This window comes from Bufo gargarizans, chromosome 11 (assembly GCF_014858855.1).
Source record: "Bufo gargarizans isolate SCDJY-AF-19 chromosome 11, ASM1485885v1, whole genome shotgun sequence".
Taxonomy (NCBI): Eukaryota; Metazoa; Chordata; class Amphibia; order Anura; family Bufonidae; genus Bufo; species Bufo gargarizans.
In genome coordinates, this window is record NC_058090.1 from 92,783,604 (window position 1) to 92,804,410 (window position 20,807).

The 20,807-nt window shown below is 43.0% G+C and overlaps 1 protein-coding gene across 4 annotated transcripts in view; it reads right to left on the minus strand.

Moving 5' to 3' along the window:
• The window catches only part of LOC122921234 (ADAMTS-like protein 4), a 116,438-nt gene that overhangs the window by 30,786 nt on the left and 64,845 nt on the right, over nucleotides 1-20,807 (minus strand). For all 4 annotated transcript variants that reach the window (XR_006387012.1, XM_044271201.1, XM_044271202.1 and 1 more), the window contains exon 6: nucleotides 5,055-5,191. Coding sequence is in view for 3 of the 4 variants with exons in the window: in XM_044271201.1 (XP_044127136.1) it covers nucleotides 5,055-5,191 (137 nt within the window). In the remaining variant the exon portion in view is untranslated. The remainder of the gene's footprint in view (nucleotides 1-5,054; nucleotides 5,192-20,807) is intronic.

The window sequence follows — 20,807 nt, forward strand, 5'->3', positions numbered from 1 at the left end:
TATGCTGATCTTTTGGAAGTATTGCTATGGAGACAGGTAATTAAAATGTGGACAGTCAAGACGCTACTGTAGGTTTTTGATGCTAGTAGGACCATACCTCATAGTTCCCCACCAGTGATGGAAGATATCTGAAGGTAGAAATGGAAAACACCTATTTTGGGAGTCCTGATTGTGAAGATGTAAGATACATATGTCTACATACTTTCTTCTTATGGTCTTTTCAGCAGCAGTATAGGTTGGGTGAAAGCTACATCAAACATGGACATTATTCCTTAGATCTGCTCATTGTTATGGGTTATTATGTTTGAACCAGTACACTGCTCTGTACTGATGAGGAGCAAGAACCCTAAAATAGATGTCTATAGATGGTGTCTCTGGTTTGGCTGACGTCCCTCTTAATTTTTCGAGCCTCAGACACTGACTTGCAACAGGGTAACTACCTATAGGTGGACACTAGAGTTTTATTCCTTCCGCAGTACAGTTAATTTGCCTACTTTTCCCCTCAATATTCTCCCAATCCTTGTCTATATTAGGAAGAGTGGATAGCCACTGAGAGCAGTAAAGGCTCATCACCAGTGGTCCTTGCAGTGGAAGCCTCTACAAAACACCACTTGAGGATGCCTACTTATTAAAAGGTGTAGTCCAACCCCTTCAATAAATGACCATCTCTTAGGGTCCAGTGAAGAAAGTATTTTTTAAGAAACATGAAAGCTGAAAGAAAACTTGGCAACGCTTTGAAAGAAATACTAGGGGAATGTGTGTAAAATTAGCAGATGCTTGATTTAATGTTGTTGGAGTCACTCAGTTAGGATTCTTTAAGTAATAACAACACACTTGTCTATTGGAATAAATGGTAACCCAAGGCAGTGGCAGGTTGTGCCATTACTTCAGCAACCAACTACCGATGCAGTTGTTGGGCTTTGGTGACCTTGCCACGTATATCCCCACATAATATTTCTCTAGGAAAAGAAGAGTCGTGTAGTCTATGAACAGTGTTAGGAGGGTCTCCATTCACCTTCAATGAGCTCTTGGATCTATACAATTATTCATAACAGAAATTTAAGAAGCATTAGAGAGGTATTCCAACAGGACTAATAATGTTAAGGAGATGAGGGACGTAACGAGCAGCTTCCTCCGACCGGTGATTGAACTATTCTCGGAACCAATAAAACCAGCATTGCAAGCAGCATGTCACATGTCAGGTTTTAATCAATTTCAGCGGTGTCTACTGCAAAGAATTCTGGGGTCATTTTATGTGATCAGGGGACATGGCAGTAGCAGGAACACAGGGTGCTCATTCTGTCAAAAGAGGCTAAAACAACACTCCATTGGCCCTCACTGGGTGAATGGACCCATGCTTTGGTAGCTTTCCTGGGGCATACATCAAATTTACACTGCATCGTGAATGGACCCTTACTTCTGACTTGAGTATTGGTCCAAGACAGGGTGCAGAGTTGCCTTTGTAAGAAGACCCAGTAGCCTAACAGACCCAAAACAAGTCAAATACTCTATTAGGGGGCTGGTGCTTGGAGGTTCAAGTTGACCAAGAAGTAATTTTTGAAAGACCTAGGTGTCACTTTCTTTCTCACAAGTAAGCGAGAGAAAAGAGAGTCTCCCTAGCCAGAAAGGAAGACATCTTGAATTTAAAGAGGACCTGACACCATTCTTACTCCTATACATATTTTCTATAAACAATACCAAATGAGCGATCAAGGCCTCCATCTCTACCTGGAAAAGGGAGACTTAAAAAGCTGTGCACAAACAGCAGAGTTGGACCTCTTCCAGAAACATAGCCTGCAGTTCCAGAGTCTCATGGAAAATCATTAACATGGCTTCCCCAGCTACCATGCTTCACTTACAGTTTGGATCTCCTCATAATGATAAGAGAGACCTTATGGGCTCCTTCAGGCACCAGGGCCTGGGTGCAACTACACAGTGACTCCTTCAAGCAGAATTCTTACACTACTCTGTAGTTATTGCGTAGGTTACAATGGTGACAAATTTAAGAGATGTTCTTGCAGGCTTCACCGCGTCTAAAGACCATTTCTAGTTGGTCTTTGTTTGCTCCCTTTAAGGCTTCAGGCGGGCTAATTCTGTATCCACTGGTAAGTTATTCAGAGAGGAATGCTGGATTCAGTCATCCCTTCCGCCCCCTGATTTACAGCAGGTAGACTCATCATGACACATGTATGAATCTCATCTAAAAATAATCCAGCCATTGCCTTTTATTAAGCAGGTTTCAACTTGCACACTTCAGAAATATTAATAAAAAATACTTTCCATCATGACCCATATAATGCTGTCATTTTAACTCTTCAAAAGAAGAAGACACACCTTCTGGAATATCCAAAAAATCCAAGACTGTTTAAAAGGGAACCTGTCTTTTAAAGGGGTTGTTTGATCAGATAAACTTTTTTTTATTTTTTATAAAAGAGGCAGAATGGGTTAAATGGGTTAAAAAAAAAAGCCTTAAAGCTGTATTACAATGCCCAAGCGCCGTTTTGCTAGTTTATTGGCTGCTCGATTATATAGGCCAATAAAGAAGAACGAGCGTTCCTGCGAATGCTTGTTCCCGGTAATCAGCCTGAAAATAGTGCATTCTAGTGGGGCCCCTGCTCACCTCATCGATTCCCTGCAGCTGCTATTCCATTACCTGCTGGTCTCCTCTTCCTGATCCTGACACACAGGAAATGCCTGGAGATGCCTACTCAGCCAATCGCAAGCTGAGGTGGGTCAATACTGCAGCCAATGACTGGCTGAGCAGGCATCTCCAGTCACTTCATGTGTGTGAAATCAGAACCAGGAGGTGGAGATCACAAGGGACCCAAACCCGGGGATCAACAGGGCGAATAATGATTAAACCTATTCTGCCCCATATGTATATAAAAAAAACTATGATGGAAAGTGTCTTTAATTTAAATATTGAAGGAATTAAATGGGTTTTTAGGATTTTGTGATGCATGGGATCCCAACTCCCACTGATCACCAAAAGAATCACTGGACTAGTAGACATAGAGCACCTCTCCTTCACGTGGTCATGTTTTGTATGGTAGCTCAGCCCCATTCACACAGCCACATCATCATAAACAGTATGACCACAGTGAAGGGTGGTCAAAAATCAAAGAGTCTCAAACATTGAAATATCTTATGATATCACTAGATCAGATAGTGTTAATCTCGCAGGGTCACTGTGTGCAGAACGGGATTAAGACAAATTTCAGGCTAAAGCTACTCGATTTAGTCTACAGCCTTTTCACCAGGAATGAAAATCTGTCGGGGAATTTTAGCAAACATGTGATTTGGATGTAAGAAGAAAAGTAGCGATATTTAACACAAATACACAGTCGTCGTTTTGTTGGACGGCGGGTCATACGCATGATGTGGCGCTGTCTTCTAGACGTTATTAAGGGGGGGGGGGGGGATAATATAGCTTGATTCCAGGACTGCGGGAAGCTGTCCAGGATATTGAAATCCACATCTCTGCAAAAGGAACCTGGACTTGAGCCACATCTTCACTTCTCTACTTGCTATGGTGCAACCCATTGTAAAGGAAGGCTTCGGGTTAGTAAGAAGCTCTGAAGGGCAAAACTGTCTACGTGTAAACAATCGGGTATGAGGCCAGAAAAACAGAGGTAGAAGATGCAGAGACCCAGATGTCATCAGTCTTAGTTTCTCTCGATACACTGGATACAGACATAGAGCTTAGTTGGATGCCTCATCTTCAAGCTAATGGCTATTCACCACTCGTCAGCAAAGAGCTCCATATATATTCAAGTGCTAAACAACCTTAAAGGGTTTCTAGACTTTGGACAATCTCTACTTGTTAGAAGGGTCCCTTTACATAAAGCTAATCACCTGCTGGGACCCCAAGTGATCAGCTGTGATCTGTGGAGTAACCTAGCAAGGTTATTAGCCCAGCCACAGGAGAAATAAATAGTGCCCATCAAAATTAATGTGTTGGACTGGTCTTCCAGAACTAGAAAAGGTCTTTGTAACCGTTCTTTATTCCGGTTAAAAGATATGGATCCTAAGCAGTGTGCCAACTCTATTAAATAAGAACTCTCTCACTTTTTGAAAGACAACCCCTTTTACAAACCATAAATAAAGTGTGCATGGTAATATTCAGCAACCATTCTCCATGATACAAGACCAACGGGTGCTAAAAATCCTAATAAAATGTCTAAAACCATCTATAAAAACTGAAAATATGAGATCATCAGGGTGGATATAAGCATACAAAGCGTCCAACCATCTAGTGGTATTGAATAACCAAAAGATCTCTCATAGTTCTTTGGATCATTTTTTGATGCCGAGCTCTCCATAGAAAGTTGATACTATGGATGGATGTACAAACAAATATTCTGGACCCAAATCAGACCAACATGTCAATAATAATGGACGCAAAAAATATTACATAAGTGAGTATATTGGGTGATAATATACCTTTGTGTTTGGATTCTAGTCTTCAGGGCCATAAACGCTTAACACAAGAGACAAGTTTTAGCTAAGCATTACTAATTTGTGTACTATTACGTACATGTAAAGACTTGAGTCTCCATGACACAATCCGAGTTTCTTCATAGCTTTTCGTGGTTAATCCTGTCTCACAAACATCCTGTTTGATGCATCCTTACACACTTTGTAATATAAATCATCTAAAGAACCTTTGATGGGATATCTAGACTTTACATCTCATTAAGTTACAATTTGGTGAGAAGATACCAATGTTTATGAACATGAGATGTCACCAAAGTTAAGTTCTAAAGTAAAGGCCGGATCCTATTTTATAGTGGCTTGTTTCGGGTAAAAATACCATTGGTAACCTCAAATATTTAGCACCCAAAGGCAAATTATACAGTCAATAAAAGGCGGTGCAGTCTGTAAAATTTTGTCAACCATCTTTGATCCCTGGAGGTTTTAGTGAGGAAGAAAAATTTGGCATGCAGGTAAAAAACAAAACAAAAAAAAAAACAACTGAGGTCATTCATGAATCCAATAGTAAACATTAGATTATACACTGACTCTTGTGCTTAAAGAAATGACCTCATACTTACCAGACATTGCCCATCAACACAAACATCCACAGAACCAGCTTCGCAAGGAGTTCCATCTTGGACCTTCTCGGTATGACGAACATAGAAACGATAGCCAATGGGTCGACAGTTAAGAGCACACCTTTGATTACCGCTCACTGCAAAGAAAAGTGAAGGATATATTAATAAAATCTTTAAGTTTTCTCTCACATGAAATGTCAAAATTCTATTCAGCCTTTTCTGAACCATCTTATTCCTCTACATGAGTGACCATGTGACCACCGCTACTGGTAGCTATTCATGGCAGATGTCCAAAAAGGTTCTTACTCAACCTTATGCCATTTAATCATCTGTACTACAGCTGCAAAACCTGAACCTTCTGTAATTCAACTGAACCAAATTTAGACCATTTTAGAGTTCAGTTTAGTGGAAACACAAGCGGTCCAGATGGTGCTGCCTTAATACGCATGATAAAATGGGTCCACATTACAACCATCTGAATGAGGCCAAGATAGTGTAATTTGTGGAGTTACGGTATGAAACTCTTAATAGCAATGCAGATTATTATTCGGGGTTACTTAGGGTGAGTACAAAGTTGGGTGACAACCCCAACTGACTGCCATTATGGGTTCTCATCCACCATCTGTTACCCTGTAGAAGACCACAAGTAAAAAACATCCACAGATTATTAAAATGAAATAATTCCTCAGTGTCCCTCTCATGTTAATTTTGTTAGAGGAAGACTCCAGGCTCAACTATGAAAAACTATGGTATGCCAGGGAGGGCTACAGGGGTGGCACATGGCACAGGAAATCACAAGTCTACGTTGTTTGAATCCTGGCATCCATGGCCAGGATTTAAGACCATTAGAACTAGACCATTTCATACATGGGGTCCTCTGAGGGACATCGATTTCCAGCTTTTTTCCCCACTTCAGTTCTTTTTAAAAAACATTTGCTTCTAAGACGACATTAAACAAATGAATTGATAACTGTAGGATTTTGGTTACCACAACACAACTAGGCAACATATCCTATTTTTTACCTTTCATCCAATGTGTTTAGCCGAAAATGCACCTGACAGATGCTGAGGACACTTGGAAGATGCTACCTGCCAATACAGCTGCCGGATAAAACCATAATCCCACGTCCTTAAAGATTATCTGTGAATTGTATTTGCATATGCTAAAGCCTGTGTGACCATCTATTTACTCATAGGAGGACGCTGTTGGCTCACAAACAAAGAAAGGTGCCAAGTGCACAGGAAGAAGATAATTTAATGGCACCTTCTCAGCAGTTGTGGTTCCATTTTATCTTATCACATACAAGTGTTAGCCCTGACATAATACTTGGCGTAGATAAGGTGTTACTCATATTCCTCATATGAAGAACATTATTTATAAGTGACCAGTGATGGCTTTCTCAGTAAACACGGTTTACACCATATGTTTTGCCTCAAATTATATTAATACTAGGATTTCCTCACATACAACAAAAACACAAAATCCTTGAAATCCTGTGAACATCTGCTTGGACTTTGACTATAATTCTTGACCTTTGGTCTCTCTTAGGTGGGGTTTGCAAAATCACAGAGAAACTCTGTGGAATCATGTAGATAATGATGAAAAAGTAGTCTTGGTATTAACAGGGAATATAAACCACAGTTATACTATGACATTTGACAACGGTGGTGGTCCTGGAGCTTTAGTCTACCACTGGTTCCCAGAGCGAAAACCCCTTTAGTTCTCTTCTGGAATGCATACCGTTTCTGAAAAGTGAAGCACTAGAGGGCTTCACCTTATATAACATGGTCACTTAATTTGGGGAATCAATGAGGTTCTAGTTTATAGATCTCCACCAATGTTGCTCCTCTGATGCCTCTCAATGGTTGAAAAGCTGTGTGAGTGAATAGAATGACCTGAAACCATGGTAGGATGACCAAGTGGTCCAGATGCATGCAATGAAGCCAAAGTATTGAACACTACAGAACCTAACTGTGAAACTGCCGTGAAATGGTGGCTCTGAAGCTTGAATGTGTAAAGCTGTCCATAAAAATGAGGTAAAGGTTGTCTAAAACGCCTGAAATCACTCAGCCATATGAAACATACACATGCTCGGCCACTCACCATCCAGTACTGGTGAACTGGAAGGAACAGCTGTTTACCAATCACTTGGTCAATGGCTATTGAAGATGTATGGCCACCTTAAGAATGTTGGTAGGCAACTACTGTCCGAGCTTTAATGGTGCCACATTGGCTGTCACAAGACTTTTTAAGGTGAAAGAGAAAAGGTTGAGTTTAAAAAAATTCCTGGAAACACAAGCAGCACATCTGGTAGTCGACGACTGACATCACTGATGACTTTACAATATATATCGAGGTGTGATTCTGAGGTCACATAAATATAGTGAAATACTCTTTTTAGTTAAATTCAGCCTGTTCACTCCTGTTGTCTTCAAGGAATAGTGATGTTAATAAATATGTGAGGATTGCAGCCCTGTTGACGAGGACTGCTTTCTGCAATGTGAGACCTCCCTGGCTTCTTGTATAGATATGATCCACAAGTTTCCTCTTCAGAGTCCAGATTGAAAGCAGAAATCTCTCTATTTGCTGCCTGCCAAGCATAGAGCCCCGACACAGCTGGGAGACATCTGGCCATGATAGTTTGTGTCCTGGACCATATATCTATCCCAACAAGGTCATCCTGTGTTTTACAGTATTATATCTTGCCTGACAATGACCTAACTTCACTGGGAGGATAAGGAACAGCTGATCTTGAGCAAAAACAACAAAACTGTACTGGTGTATCCATTTCATAATACACAGAGGTGTTGAGGAGATGGTGTTTACATTAACGTGACACTTCTGCTTTCGCAAATTTGTAATACAAGATTTTTTTCCCTTTCAAGTTTTGTTAAAGGGGTTGTTTCCAAGACGTTTTAACTGGATTGGTCACCAGTATCTGATCTGTGGGGGTCTGACACCTGGGATCAGTTGTTTGAGAAGGCTGCGGCACTCCTGTGAGCGCAGATGCCTTCTCGCAACATTTCCTAGGCCAGAGGCATCATGTTCATTGGTCACGTGGCCTAGGCGCAGCTCAGTTCCATTCAAGTGAATGAGGCTGACCTGCGACTCCAAGCACAGCTGCTATACAATGTATGGCGCGGTGCTTGGCTAGCTGCCAGAAGGCCTGGCGCTCACAGGAGCACTGATGCTGATCCTAGGTGTTGGACCCCCACCGATCAGATACTGATGACCTATCCCAGGAAAAGTAAAGTCTTAGAAAACCCCTTTCAAGCCATCAACCAAACTAGATCAAGTCAAATTTTCTACAATACAACATATATTTAGGAGACAGGAAGAAATTGCACACTCAGGTCTTCTACTTTGTCTAATTCACTCAGATGCGGGGAAAGAAGATTAAAATCCTTTATAGGCACTGCAAAGTAGCTCCCATTGAGATGCTACACCATAGCATGGGATCCTGGTACCTGTAGAGGTCCCACAGCTATGAAGAGCAATTAATAGATCCTGCATAGTCTTCATCGACTCATGGTTGCATTTGTTCAATCATCCATGACCATAAAGCAGTAGAGTAGATGGACAAACCCATGTGGAGGCGACCGTAGTGCTAATCGCTTGCCACTAGGTTCTACATAACGGAAGATTAAAAATAATAATAATAATAATATTAGTCCTATTATTGATGATATTTATGGCATGTGCTCAAATGTGTGCAGTTTCTCTCTAAATTCAGCCATTCTCAGCTTTGCTGTAGCAACTTCTGGACCTGAAAGTAACTGCCTGACAGATTCCATTGCCAGCCATATCAGCTGTTATGAGGCTAGTTTTTCAGAAACTCTGCGACCCAATTGATCCTGCTTTCTCTCTCACTTCCTTCTTGGTCTTGGTGGCAGTCAGTGAAAGAACCCTCTTGATCCATCTCACTGACCAAACTGGAGTGAATTAATGGATGTCAAACGTGATCCATGATATGAAATGTGTATACATGTCCAGTGGGAAAATGGCAAGCTGATTAGGGTCTGTGGTCTCCAAGACCTCAAGGCTGTAGGGGCTACATGTGGAGACCACTATCAGACTTTTATTGTATTTTTTTTTTTAAACAAACTGAAAAATAGGAATGCAGCAAAAAGTTTAATGGTCAGGTCAGTGAAGATGGGAGTAGCCAACTTCTTTTCCTAAGATCTCAAATGTAGCTGGAAGTGAAAATCTAGGGGTTCTCCAAAGAATTTAGGCGTTGAGCAAATCCATCAAACCACAGAAGGTGGTTGCTCCCACTGCAGAGATCTGCAGGTAGTACTGGCATGACATGGACCATTGGGCTTGGGAGGCCAATGCCGATCAAGGTAACATTCTTGAAGACTGTCAAACTAAGGGTGATGTACACAGGTCGCCACATATACCTTTTAGGGATCAGGCATAACTGGAGCAAAGACTTGATGGAGACAGGACACTCTACACCTTATGGACTAAGGCTAGTTTCACTCCAGGGTTAGAGACAGTTCCACCTGCATGGCGGACTCCAATGACTATAATGGGAACCAGCAAAGATCCAGCTGTTTCCTGGCATATATGCCGGGATTTGGTTGGGCAAAAGTTGCTGCACGCCATGGTTTTTGTCCAGACGAATCCCGGCCTATATGTCGGAAGAGCTTGCCAGATGTCTCCTAACACTGGTGTGAACGTAGCCTTACTGGGCAGGGTAAGGACTATATCTCTCTCCCAAGAGAACATGATTCCATAGGTATCCTTTTAATTTGTCTTATATACAAGGCACAATACCCAGAATCTGCTGACTGTTTCCTTTTCAGTGCAAACGCCATCCTTGTTTTACTTCATCTTCATCTTCGTTTCCCTGCATCTGTAAAAATCTAAATCTTCACATGTGACAGACAGGCGGACTATAATCATGAACACCCGGTCAACGAGGAGCCTTTACATCATAGAAATGTGGATAGTGTATCCCGAAAGACCCTATATAAAGCACAGGGCAATGATTAAAACCTGGAGACATTTCTCATTGCTTTGTTCCTGGGCCTTCAGCAACAGTTCTTTACTGGGTGTAAAAATACCATAAATAAGTGGATATGCATTTTAGGTCTGTATGGCCGTCCTTTATGATATATACCTGGTTATAAGTACTGAGCGAATTAAAGTTAACGAAGTGGAATTTGATCTGAATTTCAGGAAAAATTTGATTCGCCACAAATCCGAATTTCCTGTTGCTTTGTGGCAACGCATAAATTTTTCGTGAAATGGCAGTAAAAAAATAATAATCATACTCACCTCATCCATTTGAGTGCGAGGAGGCCGTCGCGCCCATATTGTTTGAAGAAAACTGACCAATTCTCGCATCCGCTGAAGTGTGATGTCACTGCTTCCGGGCAAGCATGGTGACGTAGTGACGTCATCCCCCCCCCCTAATTTATGTGTTTTCTTCAGTCAAGATGGCAGCGACTGCCTCTCCGCGATCAAGTGGATAAGGGGAATGTAAAAGTTTTTTTTTAACCCCTGATAGGCTAAATGTGACCCTCAGATGCAACGATCAGCGCTGAACGCGGCATCTGAGGGGTGCAGTAGCCGTTCACCATAATTGCACCCGCTGCATACAATATAATGCGATTCGTTAGAAAGTAATTCGTAACAAATAAAATTTCTTGACAAAATTTGGGTAAGAAACGAATCAAATTTTTGAAAACTTCGCTCAACTCTACTGGTTATGTATTATGTAGTTTAGCATGGAAAGAACTGCTGACAGACTCCCTGTAAGAAACAGACCCTAGTGGTAAGTGAAGGGCCGTCTCCAAATGGGGGTTGGGACCCATTATTGTGTCAGAGTGTAGGTCCACCACAGGATCTTCTTGGAAAGGTGGCCATACACATTAGATAGGAAAAAGGTGGATGGTTGGATGGTTGTCCGGTGAATGATTTTTTGGCAGTGAACACACTTTAGTCCATACTGCCCATTACAGTCGTTCAAACTGGTCATACATATTCAATGACATGCCAGGATCAAGTAGAACAATCTTTCTGGGAACATTCTTTCAAGGAAAGATCTTTTATTCAAGAACAATCTTTTGTCCAACTACTGGATGAAAATGTTAAAAAAAGGCCAATTTCTTTCTCGACCATGATGAACTTTCACTCGACAAACCATTGTTTGGGTTGAAATTGTGACCCTCTTTGCCTTGCAGTTTAGTTTAGGAGAATAATTTTATTGGCAGTCACAGGGTTAACCGTACTGGGAGTTTATCTGGCTCGCACTGGTGGAACTGTATTGAGATCATGCAGGCCTCATCCCTAATGTGTTTTTAGGTTTTTTTTCCTTTTAAACTCTGGCTGACAATGAAGAACGCAGAACAGGGAGGTGACCAGCAGATCCTGAGAGCAATGCTTTCGTAACTGCGAACTGTATCTAGTGGCCGCCCTTGCTCGGTATAGAGGAATGTCCCCCAGAAGAATAGGTGAATCCTAACAGATTGCTTCATAGAAGGTGACGTGCACAATGTCAGAGAAGGTAGTCATAGATTCTGCATCCAGGGTCATATTGGAACAGCTAAAGGGGGTGCAGAGATAGCAATGATACACAGGCCCTGGTGCCTGAGGGGGGTCCAAAAACCTTCTCCCATAAGCCAGGACCCTAACTGACCATTCCATGATCTTCCCTGCAAAGTGACATTCCTTGCTGAACAGAACATGTCATACTTCCCGACCCAAGGGAATTCTGTCCCTTCCATCTCCGGATCACCTGGGGGGCTAGCATTAATTCCAACCCTTAAGGGTTTGTCCAGCATTTATTAAGTGACGGCCTATCCTCAGGATAGGTTATCATTAGCTGATTGGCAGAGGTCGGACACCCCACCGATCAGCTGCCAGAATTTGACGCCGTCAACTGTGTATGGACAGAGCTTTTGACTACAGCACTGCTCCCATTAACGTCAGTGGGAGCAGTGCTGTAGTAACAAGGTTCCTCCACTACAAGGTTGACGGTGTGCTGTGGAGTTCCAGCGACAGAGCTACACCCAAACACCTGATCAGTAGGGTGTCAGACCTCCATCAATCAGCTAGTGATGACCTATCATGAGGATAGGCCACCACTTTAAATGGTGGACCAGTAGTCTGACACCTATCAATATTAGCCCACGACTAAATATTAAAAGGCTTGCACAGGATTAGAAAACATGGCTGCCTCTACCAGAAATGGCGCCACTCCTGTCCATGGATGATGTCTGGTATTGGATCCTGACTCCATTGAAATAAATGCAGCCGAGTTGCAATACCGCATATGACCTGTGCAGGGCCAGCGCCAGAATCTGGCATACCCAGGGCCGAACTGCCAATTAGGTGTGGAGAGGCAATCGCCTCGGGCGGCGTGGCCCTGAGAATAAAGTTGGGGGCGGTGATAGCAGGGCCGTGGGAAATAAGTGCTTCCATTGTGGAAGCGTTCATCTCTCTACATTCAATTGTATCTCCATCCTCAGGACGGTGATACAGTTGGATGCTGCGGCGGGGCAGGGGAGAGGCGTCTCCCTTTCCCGTTCCTCCGATAGGCTGCAGGCACCAGGACTGAAGCCTATCAGAGGACAGCGCAGGTGGCGCAATAACGACATCATTGCCTCGCCGCCTTGGCCGGCAGCGTACAGAACGGGACACACGCTGGAAGAGGCCTGCATTGCATTGCTACCAGAAACATGGAGGTATGTATTGGTGGGTTTTTTTTGTTAGTTTTTTTTCACTTGGCACAATGCTGGCTCACTATGGGGGGGGGGGGGGGGGCGCTATGGGGCCGCTATGTAGGGGCATTTTTTGCTGCCACATTATAGAAGGCACTATGGAGACGGGAAGGGAAGAAGCACTATGGGGGCATCTACTGGGGGCACTAAGAAGGGGTATTTTATACTGGCACATTATGGGAGACACACTGAGGGCATCTACTGGGGCACTATATAGGGGCATTTTATACTGGCACATTATGGGGGCACTGTGGGGATGGGGGAGAGGAGCACTATGGGGGCATCTACTGGGGGCACTATATAGGGGCATTTTATACTGGCACATTATGGGGGCACTGTGGGGAAGGGGGAGAGGAGCACTATGGGGGCATCTACTGGGGGCACTATATAGGGGCATTTTATACTGGCACATTATGGGGGGCACTATGGGGGCATTTTTGCACTGGCAGACAATATAAAGGGCATTTTTTGTGCTGGCGCTCATTTTAACGGGCATTTTTTGTACTGGCACACATTGGGGCATTTTTCTACTGTAACATTCTACTGGGGAGAGTTATGGTGAGCTTTATTATTCAATAAAACGCAATATATGCTGTTTCATTGCCGTGTGCAATGTGCAAAATGCCACTAGGGGGCCCACTGAGACCTTATTGTGCCAAAGACCCACATGAACCTGGAGCTGACCCTGTGGATATGTGTGGCACTTTTTTGGAAGAAAGCAGCCATGTTTTTTTTTTCCCAATGATGGCTCAGAAAACTAGAAGTCATTTAAAAAATAAGCCAAACGTAAACTGTAGATGTCCAGTAGCCAACAGGTCATAATTATTAAAATGAGCATTCTATGGGTATCCTCTCCTGTACATATAACAATATAAGATCACACCCCTATTTCCACCATTTGGGTCGGTCTTGTCTTGACTCCTCCACGCTTCCTTTTTTCTTACTTTCATAAGACGTCTGTAAAAATGTAATAGTATATATTGTGCTATTGCTTAAACAGGAACCTAAGCTGTGTAATACATCAAGCACACCCAGCTATGCTGGACGGCCTGGGAATGAATAGGGGGCGGGAGAGCACGATTTCAGCAAGAGAGGAGGGGGAAACATCTGGCAGACGTAAGAGCTCACCACATGTGTGCAGCTCCCTATAGCTTTATCCCAGCAAAGGCCATCAGTCAGCCTGCAAAAGGCGTTCGTGGGACTGGAGAGGTTAATCCCACCCTGGCAGGCTTCCCTTCATTTAGCCAAAAGTTATTGGTGGAAATGTGTTTCATTGGCAGGTGGAAAGAAGAAATGATTTTAACTTAACGTCAGGGATTTGCCGACCCAAATGGTGCCTCTAAACGGGCAGTCAGATGGCCCTAGGCCATTACTTTTGATGGAGGTGGAAAGGTTTGTTGATGCCCCAACCCAACATCTAGAGGGCATTCTCCACCAACCGACCATCTATGCTCATGCTTTATACCATGACCTAGAACTATTTGTTGTCTTCACCTTTTAAAACCCTCATGGAGGTGTGGTCTGAACCACAAGGTACCAAGGGTAGTCACTGATTGGTGACATTTACACTACAGAAATCAACCAGGAAAGGTGCAATACCAGGATGCCAGGCTTCCACAACTAAATGTCCAGATAGTCTGTCCTCATAGCCTTAGAAGGAACATAGGCAATTACTTTTTACCAATGTCACACTCTGGCACCCAATAGAAATAATAAAACGTAGGTTCCTTTTGGGTTCTCCAACTGGGATATGAGGTCTTGGGACGTTCATGCCTCAAATACATCTCTGCTAACATTTTAGGACCTACTCATCCACTAAAATATGAACCATACCAACTGGAAATGCTCTACTTGGTTTCTGAAAATGGGATGGGGACCATCAGGACCTCCTGTTGTGGGCAGATGGAAATGTGGTGCGATCAAGAAGTAGGTGAAAGGACATACTGTTTATTATTGTGGCTATGGCCATTATCCTTCATCTTTTGTGTATGTCACAGTTCTCTTTCAAAGTAACTAGAATGAACCTCTCAAAGTTGGCAGTGACCCTGGCAAGACAAACAGATCTTCAAAAATGGCACGGTTGTCCAAAACACTAAATGTATGGTCATCTTGTCATCTCTATGTATGAACACTCCATGGAAAACAGATACACAGCCATGTTTAGTGCAGGACCTCAGGGGGTGGTGCATGACACATGGATTAAAGGGATTTTCCAGGACAAAAATATTGATGATTTATGGTGTGTCGTCAACATCTGAACAGTAGGGGTCTGACTCCGGCAGCTGTTGGAAGGGGCCAGGGCACTCGTGTGACTGCTGTGGCCTCTTTCTTGGCCTGTGACTTCATGTCCATAAGTTATATGATGTTTCTGCAGCTAACTTCTTACTCAAGTGAATGGGATTGAGCTGCAATACCAAGCCCAGCCATTAAACAATGTATGGCACTGTGCTCGGTAAATAATGAAAAGGCCATGGAAACAGTATCAACATCCCACAGAGCGTGAGTAGGAGGATAGATAGTTCTTATCAGACATGTGGGGGTCTTTTTTGCCCAGTGCTATAGAAACCACAGACTTTGATGTCCATCTGGTACTACTTTGTGGTGACATAATTTTCGGCTGACTATGTGTGGATACCAAGAGGCATCAGATTATACTACCAGAAGGAACTTGTAAGATATCTTGTATGGCCATATGGTTTGAATACCTGTAAGACCCCAGCAAAGAACTCTGGTTCCTTCAGGGAATCCCCTTTGCTTGTAATGCATTGCATTACTTAGGATAAGGGATGAAAATTCTATGTAGAGAGCTACAGGCAATCACGGTACAAGACTTAGTATTAGTCTGCGTAGGAAATGGAGACAAAATGCATAGCATTCCTGTCAATATGTTATACGGATATCTGAATTTACCTTGCATTGTAGGCTAGTAGCTTGAGGCAGCAAGGATTAAATGTCTGGAATTGCAACTGAGCCCAATTCAGGTGAATGTAGCTGTGCTGCAATGCCAGACATAGCCCATAGACAAGAGTGGCACTGTTTCTGGGAAAAGCAGAGGTTTTATGCTTTGGCCCTAGATATGCCATTGAAGCAGACAGATTGTATCTGCACCTCTGCTAACAAAGTGGCATCAGCAGAAAAGGCTTAAATTTTCATGTCAGTATCAGAATTAGACTTCTGCTGACTAGTAAAGGGTTGTCTTCTCCGATGAGTCAGGTTACCCTGCAACCATTGCTGGAAGACCACAAGCTGGTGGTGGCAATGTTATGGTCTGGAGAAGGTTTTTGTGGCATTCTCTGGGGACACTCATCCATGTGGAAGGCACTGTCAACGTATGAATCCATTCTTGCAGATCACGTACACCCATAAATGCTGATCGTCTTCCTTAGGGTGGATGAAATCTTCCAACAAGACATGGCTAGAAATATCCAACACTGGTTAGAAGAGCATGACTAAGACTTCCAAGTACTACCCTGGCCCCCTACTTCCCCAAACTCGAACCCAATTGAGCATCTGTAGGACCACTTTGATCATTGTGTTCACACTGTGGATCCTCCTCCACGTTCCCTCCAGCAGCTGTGGGATGCACTGCAGTGAGCATGGCTCCACATACCTGTGATAACCCACCAGGACCTTGTTGAGTCACTACCAGCCCATCTAGCTGCTGTCCGTGCCGCATATGGCGGTTACTCTGGATATTAGCTGGTGGTCATAAGGTCACTCAACTGTGTAATTACTGTGCAATTACTAGAGAAGTCTCTATGAGGTTACACATGAGGAGATGTGGATGAGGCTTATCTCAAGGCTTCTTAAATGGGGTTTTCCAACTTAAAAAAAAAATCACACATTTTTCAATCTATACATCTTACCAAATCTCCTGCTCCCTGTCACTTCAATCTGATAAGGCTTAGGAAACTGTATCATGTAGCAAAGTGGACAAAGAACAACAGGGGACACAGGAGACCACTGACGAATGGAAGGTAAATCAAGACTTGTGTATTAAAAAGTTGAAATGTATTGGAATAGGCGGCTCTACCCGTATCCCAATGGATGGATTGGTGCTCACCTCTCGATACCCCCAGTACCGTGAATCATAAATAGCAGCAGAATATAAAGATAAGGGGCACTCTACTCTAAGTCCATGCTCTTCTAGGTGTAGAGTGCCCCTCATCTTTATATTCTGCTGCTATTAAAAAGTTGACTTTACTTTAGTGTTAAACACAGAGAAACCAATTTTTGTTTAAAAAATTGAAGCAGGACCCTCAAGGTCCTCTGGGGTTCCTCATTTGGTGGGCCAATTTTCTTATCACAATTGGACCACTTGTCAAAAGCTAAAAACACATTATAAATGCCACCATATTCAAGGTTCTGTCCTAATGGTAATTCCCTCCCAACTCTTCTAAAGGAAAAAGGGGTCACATCAGGAAGGATGGTCTCTCTTAACGTCCTTGGAGCTTGCCAGACACTGCAGACAATTTTGTAGAATTCCCCAGAGGTAATGCAATAGTTTTACTTCCTGAACAGACTTATATTTGAAGTAAAAAAAGGATTAACTTAAATCACAAAAATATGCACAAACAATCCTGAACAATTGACCAATAAACTTTTATGAATGGAAGATGTACCAACATTTCCTTCTAAACTGATGAAGACCTGCCAGGAAAAATACTGAATGAATATGTACAAAAATAATATTTGTGTCTGCATAATGTTCATCCCTGTATATCAACTAGTTGCATTATTTTTTTCTTGTTCTTTAGTACAGAGTAGACGTCCCTCAGGAAAATCCTGAAAGACTGGTGCTTTGGGAACAGCCGGAGACTGTTCCAGTGAGACCAGACAGAAGTTGACCCAGTCCCAACACACAAAGAGGTCTTTCCCAGTTTGCTTAATCTCCTATGCTTTTTTTCCAGGCCGTTTGTTTATTCCTGTGCTGCTGGAACAGTTGATTCATATATAAACCGTGGTGCCGTGTACAGCTAACAAAAGCTCTCTGTCCGACCCCTTGTCCACTCAGCTAGGGAAACTAAACAACAGAAGGCAACCCGAGCAATGCTGAATTTTAGGTTTCCATCACAGGCATGTTCTCCAAACCAAGGCAGTACAGAGTTTTCTTCCAACTGCCCAGTTGGAAGAAACGATGAGAAGACAAACTGATTCAAAAGGTGAGAATAAGAGGATAACTTGCATCACAATAGATCAATATCATCTCAGAAAAAAATTAACATGTCATTTGGAAAGATCTCATCAGAAGAACATTCTGGAGAAACACTACTTAATGGTAGTTACCATTGACCATGATTGGCACTTCTGCTATGAGTGTAGCAGGGTCATACGTAATGGGTCAGAACCAGGAAGGCTAAGCAGTACCAAATGAGAGACAGAGAGTGGTCAGAAGAAAATCCAGAGCGAGCAATCCAATACGCACAGGAAACTAGTGAGTCACTGGCTCTGGTATATGCCCAGGAGTTGCTTTAACTAGAACACCCTAGAGCACCGAGTTCCAGGATCAGAACCTGAGAGGTCATGACTGGGTGCTCCATTAGTCAGAATACTAGCACACAGGAATAGAGCAGCTGAGCAATCAGTCCACGGTTAGTCTCCTCCAGCACATGCCTGCTGTGGGGAAAAAAAAAAGCATTGCATCCTGTGCTAAGGATGCTGTAGCGCCACCAGGGGGCTTGGCTCAGCAGCACACCTCCCCATCGCGGCTGCGCCAAAGCCGGAGATCACACCACTGGAGCCAGAACAGGTGAAATTGTGACTGAGACAGAGCAAGATTTTCATCTAAACTTGAAGAGCTCGATGCCATCTCACTCCTAGTCAAGGGAAGACGTGTAAAAAAAAAAATATAACAATCAAAAAAGTTCCTCTACTACGAGTGTGGCATATTTAATAATGGTTCTTAAAAGAAAAATCCTGCCAACGAGATGGAAGAAGATTTGTGTGCAAGCTCGAAGAACTCTATCCCATTTCACTCCTAGTTAAGGGAAGACAAGTAAAGCCAAAGGGGCTTGGCTTAGCAGCATACCTCCCCATCGCGGCTGCGCCGAAGCCAGAGGTCACGCCGCTAGAGCCCATACAGGTGAGTTTGTGACAAAGACAATTTTCATCTAAGCTTGAAGAGCTCGATGCCATCTCACTCCGAGTCAAGGGAAGACGTGTAAAAAAAATTCCTATATTCAAAAAAGTTCCTCCACTATGAATATGGCATTTTTGATAACACAATAAGAGGTGGGTCATAAATTAATACACCTGGCAATGAAATGAAGACTTGCCTCCAAACTCGAGGAACCCTGTGCCATCTCACTCATAGTCAAAGGAGCACGAGTAAAAAAATCTGTTGAAGTTTTGTCCATCATTTATGTTTTAAGACCTCAGCAGCTTGAGGAAAAGCTCTGGAAGCAGGACCAAAATGTATATGATTATTACCATTAGCTGCACCAAGAGTTGGTCTAAGAGATGTGCACCGGGTGCATCACCTCTCACTATTAAAGAGGGCACAACTAGTGCTGATGGTCTAGGTGTTAGAAGATTACACCCTCACGACACATTTGGTAGCAAAATCATGAGAAGGTTCATTTGGGAATTATCTGGTGAGCATCAATAGAAGATGAGGCACAAACCAACCAAGGGCAGCCCTGTGGGCACCTACTTGAGCAACTGAACAATAACAGTGTTGGGCATGGTAACAGAATGCATGGTCACGCTGTCAATCCAACAGTCATACAGATGATGCCACACTGATGGGACCTCCCACTATGTTTTTGGATCATGGTGCCAGCATATGCAATAAAGTCACCCGTGAAGTTACCAAAAGGCCAGTGCCTCCACATAGGAGACTGTCTGCAACCAAGTCTAAAGAAACAATGAGCGGAATTCTTTTATTCAGACGAAGCCGAGGGCACAAGGAACGGTCCTGGGTGTCTACAATGTTTACTCTTAACATGGCTGCTGACAGACAATGAGCCTGTATAAATGAGAGGGTGATGAAACGGTCCCTGGAATTGGCGCCACACATTCCTGCATCTCACCTCCTATGCCCATTCCTGATAGCAGAGATATGCATTGATTTAACTATTACAATTCTGGGCTGGCCAATGCAAAGAAGAAAAGTTTTATCCCTGGATGCATCAGCTGACCTAATGGTCTTCTGATAATAGGCCTCAGATTTGAAGCTGGCTTCAAGATAGACGGTGTCCTGTCCAAGACCATCTCTTAGCTGTTTAGTTTCCCAGATAGCAGTGCCATACGCTGTCAAAAAAATTCCACATAATAGCCTATATACAGTAGTGCTGCCACCACCGTACATAGCAAAATAATGTACTGGACAGTGCCTTAGTGAACATGACCATACAGCACTCTAGTAATACCAACATTCAGACACCAGATAATCTAATAAAAAAGCTACGCAATGTCTAAAGAATACAGCTATACTATTAATATTCGGATTTATGATAATCTCAAAACTCAGGTACCAGGTCATCTGTGATGCTCCTCCCAACTGTATGTGTTTTGCTGAGTGCAAGGCCAGAGGAGGTCGAATATAACCCAGGGACGTAAAGAGCACATGTCGGCAGGATCAACTTTATTAAACTTGGTATACTGTCTTGTAGGGCTGTTCCTGCTGAATAAAATGATACCTATATTGTAAAAATCGGTTGCTGTGTTCCCGAGAAAGAAGACATTTATTCTTTATGCAAATTAGGACTTTGGTGCACTGAGGGGCGCACCCTAGCCCCAGTGCTGGCCACACCCCTTAGAGCACTGGAGTCCTCATTTGTACAAAGAAAAGAATTCCTTTTTCTCAGGAACACCACAACCAATTTTCACGAAACAGGTATCATTTCAATCAGCAGGGTGAACCCTACCAGGTAATAATAGAGTTGATCCTGCTGAAATGTGCTCCTTAAAGAATGGCAAACTGTGTCATGTTTTTCCCCCTCGGGGCCGGACTAGGCATAACGGCATATTCATTATTCATGTTCTTTCAATCTGTCTGGTCGAACCGAGGTCGCGTTTAGT